General features: G+C 32.7%; 1 protein-coding gene across 3 annotated transcripts in view; it reads left to right on the top strand.

Annotated features, from left to right (window-relative positions):
• The window catches only part of LOC136339810 (zwei Ig domain protein zig-8-like), a 73,257-nt gene that overhangs the window by 15,826 nt on the left and 38,301 nt on the right, over positions 1-19,130 (top strand). For all 3 annotated transcript variants that reach the window (XM_066283313.1, XM_066283311.1, XM_066283312.1), the window contains exon 2: positions 5,872-6,105. In XM_066283313.1, the coding sequence (XP_066139410.1) occupies positions 5,985-6,105 (121 nt within the window). In that variant the 5' untranslated portion in view covers positions 5,872-5,984. The remainder of the gene's footprint in view (positions 1-5,871; positions 6,106-19,130) is intronic.

Genomic DNA, 19,130 nt, shown 5'->3' on the forward strand with positions numbered 1-19,130 from the left:
ACATCAGATCAGTAGTTCCTTTCGGAACACACGGTAAAATGATCGTTTACGACAAAAGGAATAAGGAATTAGAGTTTCGAAGAATTCTTAATGTTATATATAGAGCGAATAGTAACACTAATAATCATTACTATTGTTATAGTTATTATAATATGTAAAAATGATTTACAATCCTTTCATTGATAACATTTTTTAATCACATGAGGAACAGAAGTGCGGGACCATGGTTTTTCGGGAAAACGCTAACCGTAGAGATTCACAGCATTGTCTAAATTCCTACCAGCTTCTCCATAAACCAAAATTATTTTGATTATCTCTTTTACGATCAAATATCTCATCGTGAAGCAAAATTAACAACCAAATTTTTTAAAATAGTTTTTTATTTGTCAAATTTTCTTACCATAAGTTTTTTTGTCCCATCAAAGCTTTTTAAAAATAGAGGTTGCCATTTAAGGTACGAATTGCATTTCGTTAATTACAGTGTTTTCTAACACGAATAGAAAAACATGTTTGAGACAAATTTTTCTTGCTTTCAGCTGTATTATCCAAATCTATAAAAAAAAATTAGGGTTGTTATTTGAAATTTAAAAATTAAGCCACAACCCTCCCACACGGAAAGTGGAGGGAACTCAACTTTAGCACCAATAAATTTCCCTCTCAGAACGATTCAACCTTGAAATGAAACATTTCTTTGTGGGATGCCTAATATTCGAAATATTTCGATATTCCAACATTTACATCTATAAAAATCTCATATCAAAATTTGCTAAATTTGCATACAAAATTATGATATGAAACTATACAGGGTGGGCCATGAGTAGTGCCTTGAAATTTCTTGACAAAGCCAAGAGATTCTTTAACTATTTCTTTTTTGGTATGTATGTATACGGGTGAACTAGGACTACATTTTAAAATTATTTTCAAAGAATACAGTGTGGCCCAAACACATGTAATTGATCAAAGTTGCATTTTATTAATGGGATCCCCTGTATATTATATTATTTTATAATTCAACCATTAAAATAAAATTAAGTTTGATTAAGGTTTATGGTACCCAACTATAAGTGTTTTTAAAATAATTCTATTTTTGACAAAATTCAAGATAACTCTCACCATCCAATATCTCATTCCAAATTTAAGTTTTTGAAAAAAAATTTTAATAGGGGACCAATAATGGACTAAATTTTGCGTTGCAATTTTCAATAGGCCAACAAATTGTACAGGGTGTCCTAAAAATTGCATCACATTTGTACAACTTTTAACTGTTAATAAATTCTTTAATTTAAACGGAACACCTGATATGTTGCGTTACTGTTAAATGCCGAATTCACTTATCAACCAAATATCCTTGTTCACGGGTACATTGTTGTGTTCCATGGTTTTCAAAGTACTCGTAATGTATTCAGAGACTATCGTATTTACAGATCTGTTCAGTGTATACTGGGTGTCCAGTGAAAGCGAAACAAAGTTATTTTAGGATGTTTGCCCATTGAAAATGAAAAATGGCTGAAACCCGTAAAGTTAATAACGAAGAGAGAAACATTTTGCGAATATTTTCTAATCAGCGTGTTCAACCCCTACGCACGAGTTGAACACCCTAAAAATTAATATTTGTTTTAGGGGTTAATTTAAAATTAATTTAATCATTATTAAATTAATTAATTAAGAACCCTAAATATTTTTGATGGAATAAGGAGTGGTAATTTCTTTAAAGGAGTAGTAAATTTTATAAATCGAATAGTAATCTTTTTAAAAATCTGTAAGGCCTCTCTTCAAATCAATTTAATTGTTCAAATTTAGACAAAGATTTTGCAAAATATTGCAGCCTGTAATGAAATTTTGATTATTTCAAAAATTAAACAAAAACTTACGAAATTAAACAATAATCAATCGAAATTTCAGTAACTGAGGGATTTCGCTCTATTAAAATTATTTTTATATTTTGAAATAAAGTACTCACAAATTTAACATATTAGATTCTACTGCGAAAACGGTTCGAATAATTGAATTTTTTTATTTTTTAATGACAATTGCACTAACAGAACGGTACTTTTGTTTAATAGCGATAATTCACAAAAACGATTTAAGAGAAACCACGTTGCAGAATTTGTCAGGGACTTTAAATTATTCGTTTTATATTTGTTGTTGTTGAATTTTGGTTTTTGTTATGTATTTGTATTTTATCTCTTAAGTAACGCCCATGTACATCGATACTTATTCTGAAAATACCATCTGGGTGCCAGACCACATGGCCCATCAGGCCAAAACTAAGGGAACGTTTTGGCTGGGGAATATGCTACTAGTCAAAGAAAGCTTTCTCGGTCGGGACTATTGCCATGATGGGCAATTTGTTGAGCCTGCAATAGTCCCAGAAAAGCGACTAGAATAGATATTCCTCTGATGGCCGCGATTTATAGAATCCGGCGTAGCCATAGCCCGTAAGGGTTCATGGTGGTGGTGCGCCCCTGGTTGGAATTCCTCGGGTTTAGTACTTAAGGGATAATCGAAGTAATTTTTGCTCTCTCTTTTTTCTTCTCTTCGTGTGGAAGCTGCGTCGGTGTCGGGATATGATCGAAATCATAGTGTGTAACCTCCCCAATTAGCATTCTCCCTCTTCCTACTTAGACCAAAACTCTTTCATTATTTGATATAAATGCAAGTTAAATACAGTTCATTTTAATGTAAACCAAAGTGGCATTTTCGTGGTTTCATTTATCGAAGGAACCCCTTAACGGAATTAATTTGGAAAATTTTGATAAACTGGAAGTGTTCTACTAAATGAAAAACGAGAAGTTTAATTTAGGCATTGTCAAAAGTGAAGCAGTGCTGTACATGTTTATCTTGATCTACTGGAAAGCAGAATTAGTCGCAGACTTACAGAACTAATTGAATAAAATGAACAATATGACCAAAATTTTCTCCTTTTTCAACCAGACGGTGCTCCCATAATTATGCTGTACGTGTTCGAGGATATCTTAATGAACGTTTCCTGGTCGTTGGATCGGAAGAAGGAGACCGTTTGTAGAGTAGTCAACTTGATCTCCTGATTTGTCACCTTTAATTTCTTTTTACGAGGACACTTAAAATAAAAAATGTATGCTACTTCTCCGAAGTCATTAGAGATTTTACGACAAAGAATTGAGAATGAATACCGTCTTATGACATGTAAAATATTGAGACACATTTTGAACAAAATCTCTTAAGTTTTTGTTCTGAAAATGTTTTAAAAGATTATAATTCATTGTATTTTTAAATTCTTTTTTAAGGTACGTTTTAATGAACGTTTCGGCCAAATGAAATAAATTAGACATGTGAACATTTTGGTTATTTTTGTAGACGGAACATCCATTGGTTATTATTTTTTTAAGCTTTTGATCAATTTTTGAAGCGAATAAAATATCAGTAAAATTGCAATATTTCACAAAATCTTGGATCAAGATTAACAAAAATTAAAGTGTTTTGAAAAGATGCTTTAAAGACCTTTAAAAAGAGGTACCACTTGATGATTCATTCTTAAACAATGCCCTGAACGAGTCTCTTAATTTTACTTTCCCTTACCTTGATAACTAAATCCGTGTTTCTTAGCATGCATACATGGATTCTTTAAGATAAAACCAAACATACTCACCAATGCATGCCTCTACTCGGACGTATCTCTATTAGAAACCTAAACCTCAACAGAAACAACATAGTACAGCTGAAGAAATTTTCATAATACTCTCCCTATGCCTCCAATGCCTGACAATTCAACCTCAACACTGGACATATTTTCTTATTTTCACTCCTCATTCGTTCCTTATATTTTTTTTAAATTAAAATTTACAATTAAGATAAACAATATACATATAATAAGTTTTACTAATGAATTTGGATAAAATCATATTGATGTGACTTTCAATATGGACCTACTACGAACAGGAACTAGGCCCCTAGTAAAACGAAGAGTTGACCAAGTAAACTTAAATAAAATCAATCTAGATATGGCAGAAAACACATGCATGAATATATTCAGCCCATCTCCATAGAAAACACATAACAATAGCCATCGGCAATAAAAATCTCTTCCACTGTAGAATGTCTTTTACCAACACACCCATCCAAAATTGATATTGGGACTAGTCAAACATAAAAGAAAACGGTATAAACTTTAAAGAGACACATAATACCATGAATTAAAAAGAGTGCTTAACAACATCTATAGAAATATAAAGGCGTTGCTATATCAATATCGACAGAGCAAATGGTTGGCTGCATGACAAAAAATCTAATCAGGCAAAGAAAAATGAAAATACGAATATACAAGGTCCTTCTCACAATTATCAAATAATGGCAATAACTTTTTAAATACTTTTTCTGTCAAAAAGCGTTTCAAGTAAAAGTTACAAGGCTGATTTGTTGTCACTTTTGAATGACCTTGACCTTGTTTTTTTTACCCCAAATCATTCAAAAGAGGTCCAACTTTAGCTACTGTGGTCCCGAATTATTTTATCTACACTTATAAGCACATACAGACATATGAAATTTTACTGGGGATAAATAGAAAAAGTTCGAGACGCAAATTTTTTTCCCTATGTTAAAAAAAAATAAAAAAATTCGCTTAACCTTCATACAAAAAGCAACAAAAGCTCAGTTAAATAGTACTTAAATAATAAAAAAAAATTGTTTGGCAATTGGAAATTGGTTTGTTTTCAATTTTGTGCTCACAAACAGTTTTTGGTTATTTTTATTTATCTTCTGATTTTTTATTTTTTTATTTTTTTTTTTAACCAAAGACTTGTGTCTTTTCCCAACGCTGTATTTTTGGTATATATGTAAGTGCTTCCTCATATTCTGCCTCTGTAATTAGCTTGTATGTGTCGTCACACATATATACACGTAAATAGCATTTCGGAAATTCCAATTTTTAATTTTAAAAAAGCAGCACCAATTTTCACTTGGTGAAATTGAGTGGACAGTCCGGCCACCGGATTTGAATCTCTGCGACATTTTCGTTTTGGGCCATTTAAAGAATCAATTTTATATAAGGATCGGTCACATAACGTAGACTACTTGAGGACTGGAACCGATGAAATGCAATCAATCAAGCAAGACACTTACATTCAAGTGAGAAAATCATAAATGCAAAGAATGTAACTGTGTTTGGATAACGACAGAAGACGTTTCGAGCAAATACGGTGAACGTTAATTAACAAATGATTGTAAACAATAAATTATTATTTTACCTTTCTCATTGAATTTAATTTTTTTAATAAAATATATTAAAACAAATTTTCTCTCGAAATTTTTCTGATCCAACCCGAATAAAATTTGATGTATGTGTATGCGTAAATAAGTGATATAATACGATAATAAGAATCCATAAAAAATTCGAAAATAGAGAGTGAGAGTTCGAAAAACTAAAGTTGAACTTTTTTCGAATCCTCTGAGATAAGAAAAATAAGTTCAAGGTCATCAAAAAGTGACTACAACTTACCCTTGTAATATTTAATTGAAGGGTTATTTGAGAGAAAATTTATTTACAATGTTATTGCCATTATTTTCTAAACAATGACCCTATACATGTCATTCATTGGACAGACAGCCGTTTGGAAAATGGCTCAATTATAGGCGAACGAAATAAGAGGTTAGAACTTTCAGGTCAATCCTACGTGGTTTATAAGCTTATACACTAACAATTACTCTTAAACGTTTGTTTAAAAATGTGTTATATTCCCTCCTCTTGAGGTGAAGTGGCAGCTTTAATTTTCTCTTCTGGTAGCAGAGAAAGCACTTTCTCAACCTAAGCCTGCCTGTCAGATCCTTTCTTTCCCCCATATCAACCCATCCAAATAAAAACAAGCTCACTGACAACTAATCCGACTCTCGTTGTAGGTCAAACAATCCAATTCGCAGCCGAATTGCAGGTCTTCATTGAAATTCAGCGTCCGTAATCCAGAGGATAGACCGGTCACAGATAGCACAAACCGCAAAGAAAACCACCACCGATGTCCATTTCCAGTGCGAATGCCAATATTGCCCTCTCTGTTTACAACATACAGATTAACTTGCTCGCAATGTCGCTGGTAATGATTCCAGAAGCCTCGACCCTCAAGAGATATTTTCCAGGTATTAACATAGCATGTGGAATGAGCGGTTTTCCCATTGTTACTGTGTGATTGCCATCGGTTTATTTGTTTATGGATATGGTCACGTAGTGGAGGGTTATAATGGGGCTCAGCTGTTGATTGTGATTGGAATTGGCAGTGCATTGAATGGGTTGAAAATTGAAGACTCGCTATATATAGTTGTAAATAATTTATGATACTTATGCAAATATTGATTATTACACTCGGTCAATCACTGAATATCGCTGTTCTCAGTGGTATATAGTGATGATTTCCAAACAAGCCACCCTAAATAAACATTCTTCGTGTGCGGTAATAATAGGTATGTTATGAAGCACAATTTACACCTCAAAGATTTCTCAATCCATGAAGGAACTTACTTCGGCTTGAATTACCGAATTTGATTGCTCTTGCTTGGATTTCTAGAAGGACTAGACAAGCCCTAGAGTTATCTCCTAACTGACGTAACAAAGTTTATCATTTGCACTGGAAGTCGTAATGCACCAGGTATCTCGTTAACAGAGGACTCCGGCTGTATCTCTAAAGCTACTGGAAATGAAGCTTTGAAATGAAAAAAATATAATAAAAGTGACCAAGATAAAATGTTGCTAATACTTTTTCAATTTCTAACTCCACCACTAGGTGGCATATCTCACATATAACTAATGAAAATATGTCAAATAGCTGAAGAAAAGCAATGAAAAGGTGTATTGAAAATGTCACAAATTTATTCGTGGAAAGTTTCTGCATAGTTTTTGTATATGACATTTTTTTACATGTTTGCAAGTTTTCTGTAGAGACCGCTACGGATGGTGTCAGATAAAAACTTAAATATCTCGGGAACGGATCATAAAATATAAAGGGGTGGTGGGGCGTTAAAAAAAATGTTTTTGCTCTTTCCAAAGGTGTATAAGACAATCCATTTTAGTTAATGAAATTACCCTTAGAAGACGCTTTATTATGCAGTGCGGAATTTTTATTAATCTCTTGTAAATATTGAATTGAATGATACATGTTTGTTATTTTTGTTGCTTTAAATTTTAGTTGTATCCTGAAAATTTCAATTGGAATTTCAAAATCCATATCTCTATTTATTTAGAAAAGTATGTCGGTTTTTATCCGGTATCGATAATATTTAGCCTTTGCAGCGCTCACGATGTGCTGACGACTTTCGGCACTCAAATAATCTTTGAAGTTAACGAAAAAAAATTATTTGAATGGTGAAAGTCATCAGCGAATCGTGAACCTCGGGAAGACTGGATAGCATCGATTCTAAATAAAAATCGACATATTTTTCTAAACCTAAACAAATAAGGATGTAGAGTTGATATTTTCTGGAGATAACAAGAATTTTACGCTTTTGCTAACTAAAATACCACACACATATCATTCCATTTGATATTTGCAGGTGATTTACAAAAATTCGAGGCTACGTAACAAAGCACCCTCTAAGAATATATTCATTAATTAAAACGGATTGGCTGACACATCCTCGGATAGAGCGCAGAAAGCTCTTAAAAATTATATAAAAGAATTCATATACAAAAATTATGCACAAACTCTCCACGAATAAAACTGTGACACTTTCAATACAACTTTTCATTGCATTTTTTCAGTTATTTGACATATTTTCGTTCAGTATATGCGATACGCCACCCAACGTTGGAGTTAAGAATAAAAAGAAAAACATTCCCAACATTTTATCTTGGTCAATTTTGTTATAATATTTTTTCTCTCAAAGCTTCGTCTTCAGTAATTTTAGAAATACAGCCGGCGTTCTCTGTTAATGAGACACTCTGTACAAAACTTATTCTTAGGTTGATACCGCTAGACTATTAGACAATAAATTATACGGAACTCGGCAGTTTTTCATCATTAAAATAACCCAGACCGACATATCAAGTTATTTAGATTTCTAACAATGTAAAAAAGCTGCTTACGCAGGATAGGTGCGTTGTAACGAAGGCCAGGCATTTATCAACGTCACTTCTAATTTACATGTTTTTTCACTTACGAAATATTACATATAGTATATTGTAGTATAATAACTTTTGTAGATCGCCTTTTATAATGTCAGGTTTAATCATGTAAAGGGAAATGAGATTTAAATATTGGGTTAAAAGCGGCGCTAGGCCCCGAAGATTTATTTTCTCGATGGAACACTGGATTTTCCATTGAGAGAGGTGGGATTTAAGGTTACCGAGAAATAAGGGTGGCATTGAGTAAAGGCTGATATATAAAAAGAAACCTTGCATCCTATAATTAAATAGCTTCTGAGAACAAAGATCTATTGTCCGTTCGATACAGGATCGCAAAAACGAAAATTTTAGGATAATATTAACCACAAAATGCCAGCATACCAGCTTTCAAGTATGATTAAAGCAAATTTTTTTCTGACATGAGATTCGGGAATTTCCGTGGGAAAAAAGGGGATATGTTATTGAAATAAATGCTATGGGATACCCTGGAGGTATGAAGGTCAGCAATTTATCAAGGAAAAGGCAGAGAAAGAGCCATTATGGTTATAGCCTAACATTGCACTTTAATGAACTCAGCTTTACAATCGGCAACCTTCAAGGTAAAGATAGATGGGTTTATTGGCGGACCTTTACCATTTTATAGAGTAACGATGGTAGATCGGTAAATTAAAGCAGGATTCAGGACGGACATGCAAGTAACTTTATTACCTACTTCTTTATAATAGTTGATATAACAGAGGGAATATTTCATTCTATGCTCAGGAAGCTTTTGGTTTTATTTATAAACTTTCATTTGATAAGCATGCGAATTTAATGACAACTCGCTAAAATTAGTCGAAACCGAAGCAATATCAAGACTTTGTTGAACTATGTTTCTTGTAAACAAAATAATCGTAAAATAAGAAATTAACTATCTGCAAACTCTCAACTTTTTTTGGCCGTTCTAGCCAGATGGAACATGTTATTAATGTTGCAGATAAAATATTTAACTCGAAAAATTTCTGGAAACATGTTGCAATTACAAATGTTGCCCCTTGGAGCTCCAATGAGTAAGAGTTTTTTAGTTTTACTTGTGTATCGAGATTTTCCAAAGTGTACTCAAATAAGCTTTTGGGGGCGCTTTTACAGCACTTCTAAACGTATTGCAATATGTTTATTACTTTGATAAATCTGATCATTTTTAAAAATGCTAAAGCACGTATAATTTTATTTTTAAAAAAGGGTCTAATGCATTATTGGCTATATTTAAATTTTTCAACCCTATTCTGCTACCCCTACTAATTTTTCACTTTCAAATGAAAAGGTATCCATTGCAGTCTGTCAAATGAAAAATAATTCAATAAGGGATACATCGGTATACTCAGAACTAAAATTGGATCTACAGTTTACTTAGAAAATAAAATTCTTAGGTGCAAAATAAAGTGACGCACTATTAGATCAAACAAAATTTAAATTCGTACAATAAATGCTGAAATTAGAAGCCAGTAATAACTTGGCAATGCCTCGGTCGTTCCTCGAACTGTTTATGCAATTTTCTAGTGTTGCTTTTATCATTGATTCCAATTGTATTTGAAATCCAAGATGAAAATCATTTAAATATCGTGGTTTATTTTCGTAAAGAAAATCTTTTAAGTGACCCCACAAAAAAAATCGAAAGGTGCAATATGTTGAAATCGCGGAGGTCACCCTGTTAGTTTTCCCCTATCGATGCATTTCTTAGGGGAAAATCTCATTGAAATACCCTCTCATAGCAATAGCATAATGTGGTGGTGCATCATCTCGTCGGAACCGATAATTATTGGTTGTTTGTTCCCAATTTTTTCCAGGAAAAATTCAGGAGATTTATGGAACTTTTTCATAAAATACCGTCCAGCGATCAAAATCTTCAAGCGTCAACTCTTGGGTAGGGGAAATTTTCTATAGATGAAACTTTTCTCGCTTTAAAAGATTGTTTACTGGTTTTCCAGATACATCAAATTCATTGGCGAGTTTACTTGTGGACTGTATTGGGTCTTCATCGATAGAGAAAAGAATTTCTAGTACTTTATCGCTGCCAGTTGTTGTTTGAGGTCTTCCACACTTCGAAACAGCTTTCACACTTCCAGTTTGTTCAAGTTTTCTTTTAATTCGACAAATAACATTCCTATCTATAGGCCGATTTGGATATTTATCATTAAATATGAGACACAGCTCTTTGTAAGTTGTTTTGCGATCTCCGTACCCCAAAAAGATTAAAATTTCAATTCTTTGCTTCTCTGATATACGATCCATGTTTTTGATATTCTAACGGTATAGATGGTTAATAACTGAATTCAACTACTAATAAACTGTATAAAAATGAAAATTAGATCCAATTTTAGTTTTAAGTATACTGTTATATCTCTTATTGGAATACTACCCCCCTCCCCTTCCTTATTGAATTACCTTTCATTTAATATACTACAATGGATACTTTTCTCTTTAAAAATAAAAAGAGCAGAGATAACTGATTGCGAGCGAAAAAATTGAATATTGTAAATACTGCATTAAATACCTTTTTTTAAACAAAATTATACATGTATAAGCATATTTTAAGAATATCAGATTTATGAAAGATATAAACGTGTTGCAATACTTTTTACAAGAGTCGTATTCATAATTTAAAGCCACTTTTCGATATTGTGAAGGTATCAGATGATTTGTGATATTTGGAATTTGATGAACCAATCACATTTCAATCAGGCATTTTAATGGAAATAAAAAGAAGTCTTGTACACAATTAAAGATAATTCTGTGTTGAAAACTTGGAAAAAAAAATTATTTTAAAACGAGATTTCTGAAAAGATTTTAATAATCGCAAAAGAAATTGTTTTTACTCGTTTTAATATATTTAAAATTTTTCGAACGTCCAAACTATCTTAAAAAATGTTATTTTTATGATTGTAGATATAGCTGAAGATTATAAAGATCTCTTTAAGGTAAAAAGAAATCCGAGAAAACCGAAAAATATTCATTCCTTATAAATCTTCGATAATTTTCATGAAATCAAATATACATATACGAAAAACTTCCGACAATTCTCGAAAAGGTTGAAATTTACAAAGAAAACTGGAAACGACATAAAAGCAATTTACAGGAAAATCTATGTTTTGATACCTAACACAAAAAGTGGTTGAAATACCGAAGAAAAAGAAATAAGTGCAATTTCCAGATGCACCCGTTTTAAAAACCCACAATTAACCCTGCTCGATAAAGCAAGGTACCTACTATAAATATTTAATGCAAATTTTCATATTTTAAGCGCTAATATCTCGGAAACGCGTCTCAGAAACACGTTTCAACTTAATTTTACCGATTAGCTTTATAAATTTTGCATACTATTCCGGATTAATGTGTACGATTTATATTAGTTCATTGGGCTCCAAAATCTCATTTTTCGACATTTCGCAAATCAAAAATAATGCTATGAGAGAAATATTTTCAATTTTTTGTCTCACAGCATCAAATTTCAAATAAGTTTTCAATAAATCAGTTAATTAATACTTTCACCGATGTAATGCGAATAGCAGGTAATAATTCTTGATTTGTTTCATCTCTAGATCCTCCTCTTTCATTACTAGAGCAAAATTTGTTGGAACATATTCTCAACTCAAGTGGAAGCCATAAACGACTCAAAGAAGGTCTCTAGTTAAATTACAGGGATGAATTTAGTTTCGGCTGAATTTAGTTTCAGGCGGAAATTTCACGTTTTAGATACTTAATCCCTTCGCATGCCTTATTCAATTTCCTCCAGAAAGCGTGACTAAGGGGCAACTGAAAAACTGTCCTGTGACGATTTTACGTGAATTAGCTGCGTTTACACAGTTCGCTACACAGGAGATTTCGAACGACCCTCTGAAACAGTGAAACTAATGCGGCGTAAACCTGCTTAAGAAAGCTTTTGATCAGGCATGAGTATTGGTTTCTGCTGATTTGAAGATAATTTCTGTTGTGCTAGTTCAAATAAAAATCTAATCGTTTCAGTCTTTTTGATGTTCTTTACAGAAAATTCAAATACAATTCTTTTACCAAAAAATTCATTTTAACAAACAGTAAATACATAGCGATTAATCTCTATTTGCAGCAATTTAATACGTTAAAGTTTAATATTAAGTTATGTGCAAACTATTCAGATTTGCAAGTAAATTGTATTGATTGTGTTTGCACGAAATGCAGCGTCTTGGGTGTTAAGTAGTGTTATAAATTAATAAGGTCTCCCTGGAGGAATTTGAATATGGAAATTTAATTTAGTTAGTGCCATTATGCATTCAAGTAAAAAGATACTCTTGAAATAGGTGTTCTATGTACTGATGCCAGCGGTTCTAAAACTTTAGTTCTTAGCGTTTACCTGTTTTATCCCAAACAATGACCCCCCAATGGTTATCACGCAGTAAGGTGGGCAAGCGTGTTTTTGAACTTTTGAACTTAGAAGAGAAATAGCAATATTTTAAAGCGAGGAGAATTACAAACATTCTGCAGAATTCTACAACAGATTATTTTCATTAAAACTTCTTCATTTAATAGGTATTTTTGAAAAATTTAATACACTTAATTTTTTTTCAACTTCGGGAGAAAATTATAAATATATTTAATTTGGATCAAAATATTGATTTTTTTCCAAGAAAATGCAGTTATGAAACAACGAATTAGAAGAAAATTGTTTTGAAATGTTTATCGCGTTATGTCAATTTATGCAGGATTTCCATTCGAAAGACCATCACAAAGCTGTGATGCTAAAAACCGTGGGAGGGAATTTACAAAATATGATTACGAATTTCAGACGATGCTTCTTTACAAAAGATGATATCAAATTGTCGGACTGGAGCTGGGTTTTAAATCTATTTAGCAATACACCTTTTGGACTATCATTATAAGAAGAAGAATAACTGATAGATGTTTCAACAACCGTCTTACAAAAATAAAATCTTCTTAACAAATCTTGAACAAATTTCTGGATTGAACTTACGAGTGTCTACTCCTTTACAAAATCCAAAACGTTTAGGATTATGTTACCTTGTCCAAACGTTTTATCTTTCTGATACTGAATTTTGTGCACTCAATGCTTTAAATCTAAATATGGAAATAAACTTTGACTGAAAAATGAACTCAGAGTAACCATCTCCAATATAGAATCTTTAGAGAGATCGTGCGTCTTAAAACAAACGCATGTTAGCCATTAATCCTTGAAAGCTTAGAATTAATTTTTTTATCTGTTAAACAAAATTTCAGCAAAGCATTTTTGTCAATCTATAACACCCCTTAATTATGTAAAAGTGCCCCCTCTCCCCCTAGGTGCCCGACATTTTGAGATCTGCTGTCCTGAGCCTACCTAATGAACTCGTTCTTTCTAATTTCGAACCGCCTTGATTTTAATAATACTCAATTTATCCTGAATATAAGTTTCTAACAACACCAACTAAATCTTTTCTCTCATCTGCTTTTAGATTCCGCAACAGTTTCGATATATTTACAATAATCACTATTTAATTTTTTTTACCTATGCTGTCTAATTTAAATTCCTTTCGTTCTCATTTCCTCATATGTACTAGTTCTAGTACTATGGTTATCTTCTTTTTTCTCAAGCTATATTCATCTCATTTTGACAGCTCCCAAAATAATTTTCAACCTACTTTCACTGTAGGTCTTTTCTATGCTTTAGTTCGCAGTCTTAATATAATTTTTCACTTTCTCTTTCATTCACATTTTGTCATCCTAAATATTCCCTACTTATTTCTACATGACTCCTATTCCCAATTATTTCACTCTTACTAGCTCCTGTTAGATTCTCGCACTCATTTAATCTTTTTTTTTCTCACTTATTCTCAATTTATCCTCATAAAAATGTCGATATTTCTCATGTTCACATTTTAATTTTTTTATTTTTTCCCACTTTATGAAATGTTTCCCGTCTTTTCTCCATATTTCTGACACCCAAATTAATTTCACTCTCACTATCTTCTGTTTGTTACGCTTTACCTTGTTGCAGTATTTCTTTCCATCCCGTCTTTGGCTTTTATCCTTGAAATAGTCTTGATTTCTTCTTTCATCACTCTTTTCATTTTTCAATGTTTTCTCAGTTCTAAGTTTTATTGCCAACACTTCCAAGTATGTTATTTCTAGCCGTAATGTAATTTCTCGTTATTTCCATCATTTCAAAATTATGATGTGCTCCATTTAGAGTTTCTTCTCCGCGGAAGTTTTTTTTTACCTGTTATATCTCACTATTTCAGATATAATGATAATTCCAGATGTACTCCACTTAACATTTAAAGAAAAAAATAGGAAAATTTACGTTATTTCTCAACATAGTCTCCTGTGAGATTAACACATTTTTCTAGAGATGTTCTATGGCTTCTATACCCTGTTTATAGTAAAAAGCTTCAAACGTTTCAAAATATGCATCAGCCTCGGACTCCACCTTTTCATTATTAGCAAATCTCTTTTCACTGAGCTATTTTTTCAAGTTTGAAAATGGAAAGTAATTTGATGGGGTGAATTCTGGCGAAAAGGGTGAATGAAGTAAAAATTCGAAATCCAGTTAATTAATTTTGGTCATTGCGATGTCGGAAATGTGGACCGGTGCATTGTCTTAATGAAACAATACTGCCTTTTTCATCAAATGCAGTCGCTTTTTAATAACTTTTTTGCTCAAATTCTGCAATAAATTTGAATAATATTCCTCGTCTATTATTTCTTCTTTAGGGAAACAGTCAATAAAAATTATCCCTCGTACATCCTAAAAAACTAATGTCCTCACTTTTCTTGCAAATGGAACGGTTCTCGCCTTCTTTGAAGTCGATTCTCCCCTTTGAGTTCATTGTTTTGCCAGCTCTTTTGTCTCAAATGTGAAATGATGGCCCCATGTTTCATCCATGATTATGAATCTACCCAAAAACTTAACTTTATTGCTGCGAAAATTTGCTAAACACTCCCTTGAAATATCCTCACGGTGCCGTTTCTGTTCAATTGTGAGTAATCGTGGCACTCATCATGCGTACAGCTTTCTTATAGGCAATTCTTCGGAATGTACAGTACTTTATGAAATGCCTATTTTCTAGCACAGTTTTATGGATTTTCACTACAAGATCTGGAGTGTCATTGGATTGACTACTGTGGAGTTGGTCTTGGTAGCCCGTACGACCGCGTTTAAACTGTGCCACCAAATATCTTACGGTTATTAACAAAGGACCAAATTCCTAGAGAGTAAAATCGAACTTCGTTTTGATGTTGGATGAAATAAGACCTTTCAAATGAAAATATTGAATCGTGTATCGATGAGCAATTCTTTCCATATTCACAAAATCCCTAAAAGCATTCACTAAAAACAGCTCCAAAACAAACATAAATCATCGCAACACTCTCAAACTTTACACATAAGCTTTTTTAGGTGAGGTCATTGTAATATAAGCAAATTTTATCAAAAAAAAAAACGCCATCTATATATCAATTCGGGTACTTCTGGAGCTATCGTATTTATTTACTATGTACTATGAACTCTATATATATTTTTTTCTAACGCACTTATGTTATTTGGTTGTTCTTCCTGCGCCTTTTGATTTCCCACAAAAATATTTTCATGTTCTGTTTTCCTCCTGTTTACATCCCCATCCTTCCCTATGATTCATCCATCTTTACTTCTTGTTCTCTATCGCATTTATTTAAAACAAGAACCTAAACAAAGCTACACATACGGATTTCACATTGGATTCACACTTCAAATGCGATTCGAAGGTAAAACAAATTTATGCATAGAAATTACTGAAACCTTTCTGAAAGTGACGAAAATGATTGATTTCCATTTATTCCATAGGCGAGAATCAGGGCATGAGTAAACTTAGAGAGAATTTTTACGAGAAGAAATTTCTAAGTCTAATTTTATTTTATTTCTATTTAAATAATCTATTTCTACAATCTACCTATATTTCGGAAATTTATGAAATTTTATTTAAAGCTTATGGGGACGAATCTAATTAATTTTAGCTCCTAGACAGTCATAAACATTTACTTCCCCGTTTTACCTATTTTCTATTCATTCTCTCACTAGAACAATTCCATGGACAATAATTGTTGATTAGATTTTAATTCATATTTAATCTCGCGAGTTGCAAGACTAGATTTGCACTCCCATAGTACACTATATTCCCACAATTCTGCCCTCTATTCCAGCTATAAATTTTCCATTAAGCCCGCGGTTTAACACCCCCAGAGCCCAAATCCTGCATCTAGTTTAACACCACAAGATTTCACGTCCTAAACCGACATTATGGATGATTAAAGCAAACTAGGAATATTTACCACGAATGTGTTTGGATTATGATTTGAGTGGCCTTTTCGGATGGTTAGTCAGTATTGTTTGGATTAGGCAAAAATGGGATTTAGCATCTAAACAAATTGAGATAAACTAAACCGCCCTTCAGTACAAAGTTGGACTTCCAAACTTGAAACAATCGAAACTAAAGGGCTTCCAGGCTTTCACCACACGAACCCACAATTCTGAAAAATAAAACATGGTTACATGCTCGCCAGTTTCCGTTCTGTTTACATCAGAAGCCATATTACAGAGCCTCTTATTCAGTCGAACACAAATTTGCATTGCGAGCAATATTGCAGTGTATTTACCTTTCCAATTTATTCAAACTACCACTTCAAACTGGGTTAAATAAAAGTCAAGGGATTTTTGCCCCGTGCTCGGCAGAAAATAGCCTGGTAAGCTGAAAACAAGTAGTGATTACGGGGATGATGTTTTTTGGGGGTAGTTCTATTCAATTAATTCAGTTTAAACCCTGGAAATGGGACTAAGGATAGGGTTGGTGATTACATTCACACGCTCTAAATACCTTCAAAGGGATTTCGTTTCTATATACAGTGTGGCCGTTTAAAAACTTACCATTCCCACAAGTTCTGAACGAAAAGATATACTGAGATGCTGTTTGTAGGAATCTCAAAGGTTGTAGGGGGAAAATTTTTGGCAGTAGCAGGGTTAATACTACGCGCACCCCTTTACTCCTGACCTCCCCAAATTCAAAATTTCAAATAGTACTCTACATCGGTATGTACAGCATACTAAAGGATGTTTAAAGTACATTATTTCGATGTAGAGAATTTTTAAATTGATAACGTTCTTTTCGAGAAATTATTTTCTTTTAACAGAATAAACAAACTTGCCAGGAGCCAGTTAAATTTGAAAATTACCGATCAGTCATTCACAAATAATTGATTATTATTATGAAAATATTAGTTTATTAAAAATGGCTTATTCCATACAAGAAAGAGTCGAAATTGTATTAATTTATAGAACGAATAATTAACCTCCTAGGCAAATTGCGCTGGTATTCAATAAAAATCTTTAAACTTGATGAGTCATTTCATTAAAAAATATTTAGATTGATATCACCCTGGCCCAGGGCTTGATCACAGTAATTAGAAATAAAGCAAAAATATTATTAACTTTACATGTTTTAGCTATTTTTCATTTTTTAATCGTCAAACACTCTAATATTGTTCTGTTTCGTTTTCGCTGGGGAATTCTCTATATCTCACGCTACGACCCACTCTTTGAATCATGGCTTATGTTCGTTTCTGTTAAACCCTACTCTCATATATTACCAAATACCGTAAGGAATTCAGTCAGATTGTACATTTTTTATGGACATCAAAATTTACGAGGGTCGGACTTAGGTGAATCAAGCCTAAGCTATGATCAAATAACTCGGTTTTACGGTAGATATTCCCTGGTTCACACATCTCTGAAGACAATAAATCCTGAATGAGAGGATCTATGATGCAACAACAAATCAGAGATGCAGCTTTACTTGCTTTTGATGCAGTGCTCGTGGAACTTGGCATACAATGCAAACTCACATTCTACCAACTTTGGATCCATTCAGAGAAAAAATTGAGACGTTAGGTTTTTAAGATCCTCATGAGGTAAATTACAATGAAATTGAATAGAAGATTCAGTAATTCAGAAAACAGTCAGTAAAATGAATTTTAATAATTAGTTTTGTGAATTTAGAGTGTGGCCTAACATTTCTTTGAGAAAATTGCCTTATGTTTATTTTCTACTGGTAATAATTCTACAAACCACATTACGCTCAGTGTCACCTATTTGTGAAAGTTTAGAAAATTCTATAGATAAATAAAACCTATGACTTGTAATATGCTCATGCTTTACCCTGAAATAAGAGATTTGTGCTGTCAAATTTGTAAAGAAAACTACTTGCAGGTTGTTTCATGATTAGTGTCTGCCTTGTTACAGTAATTATATACCCACCAGACGTTCAAATTTTTGCCCTCCATAAAATTCATCCTTTTACTTATTTTTGAGAAAAACCCGGACCTTATTTTTACGATGATACTGACACGTCGGTATTCCCATGTGCGCCTTCCGCGTGTTCACTTTTATATCCTGAATTCGACTCCACCGTAAAATTATACTGTGTAAATCGGATTTCACGTGTGTCGCTAGTCGATAAATTTTCCAATTGCACATTTTACCTCCTTGCTTCAAATAGATACAATGAGTGTTCATAAAAAGACAACAGTTCCTTCAAACAATTGATCTTGCCAATGTGGCAGAATGAAAAATAACTTTCCTTACAATAGTACACAAGTGTCTTATAATAGACAATAGCGCAATTGATCTAAAATAATGACATAAAATGTGCACAGGTATACCTACAGATCCCACGAACCAGACCAAACTCTTTAAAACGTTTAAACTCCCTAGAGGTCGTAAAAGCTGGGAAACAGCTCACATTTTTCTATGAACTTATGTTAGTAAACGAACTCATAAAAAATTGAATGAATTCCCTTAGGCAAGCACAAACGAAAGTGTCTGAAATATCGAGATTTTCGCGAATGTGATCATAAGTATCAGACGATTTTCATGGTTACATAAAACGCCAAATATATTCTAGAACTATATACTGAAGAAAAGTTATTTAAATTTCCAAACACCTCTAAAAAGACACCTATTCGGTAATATGTAGACTTCGATATCAAAATGATAGAAGAGAGAAAAAACTAC

Source organism: Euwallacea fornicatus, chromosome 6 (genome assembly GCF_040115645.1).
Source record: "Euwallacea fornicatus isolate EFF26 chromosome 6, ASM4011564v1, whole genome shotgun sequence".
Taxonomy (NCBI): domain Eukaryota; kingdom Metazoa; phylum Arthropoda; class Insecta; order Coleoptera; family Curculionidae; genus Euwallacea; species Euwallacea fornicatus.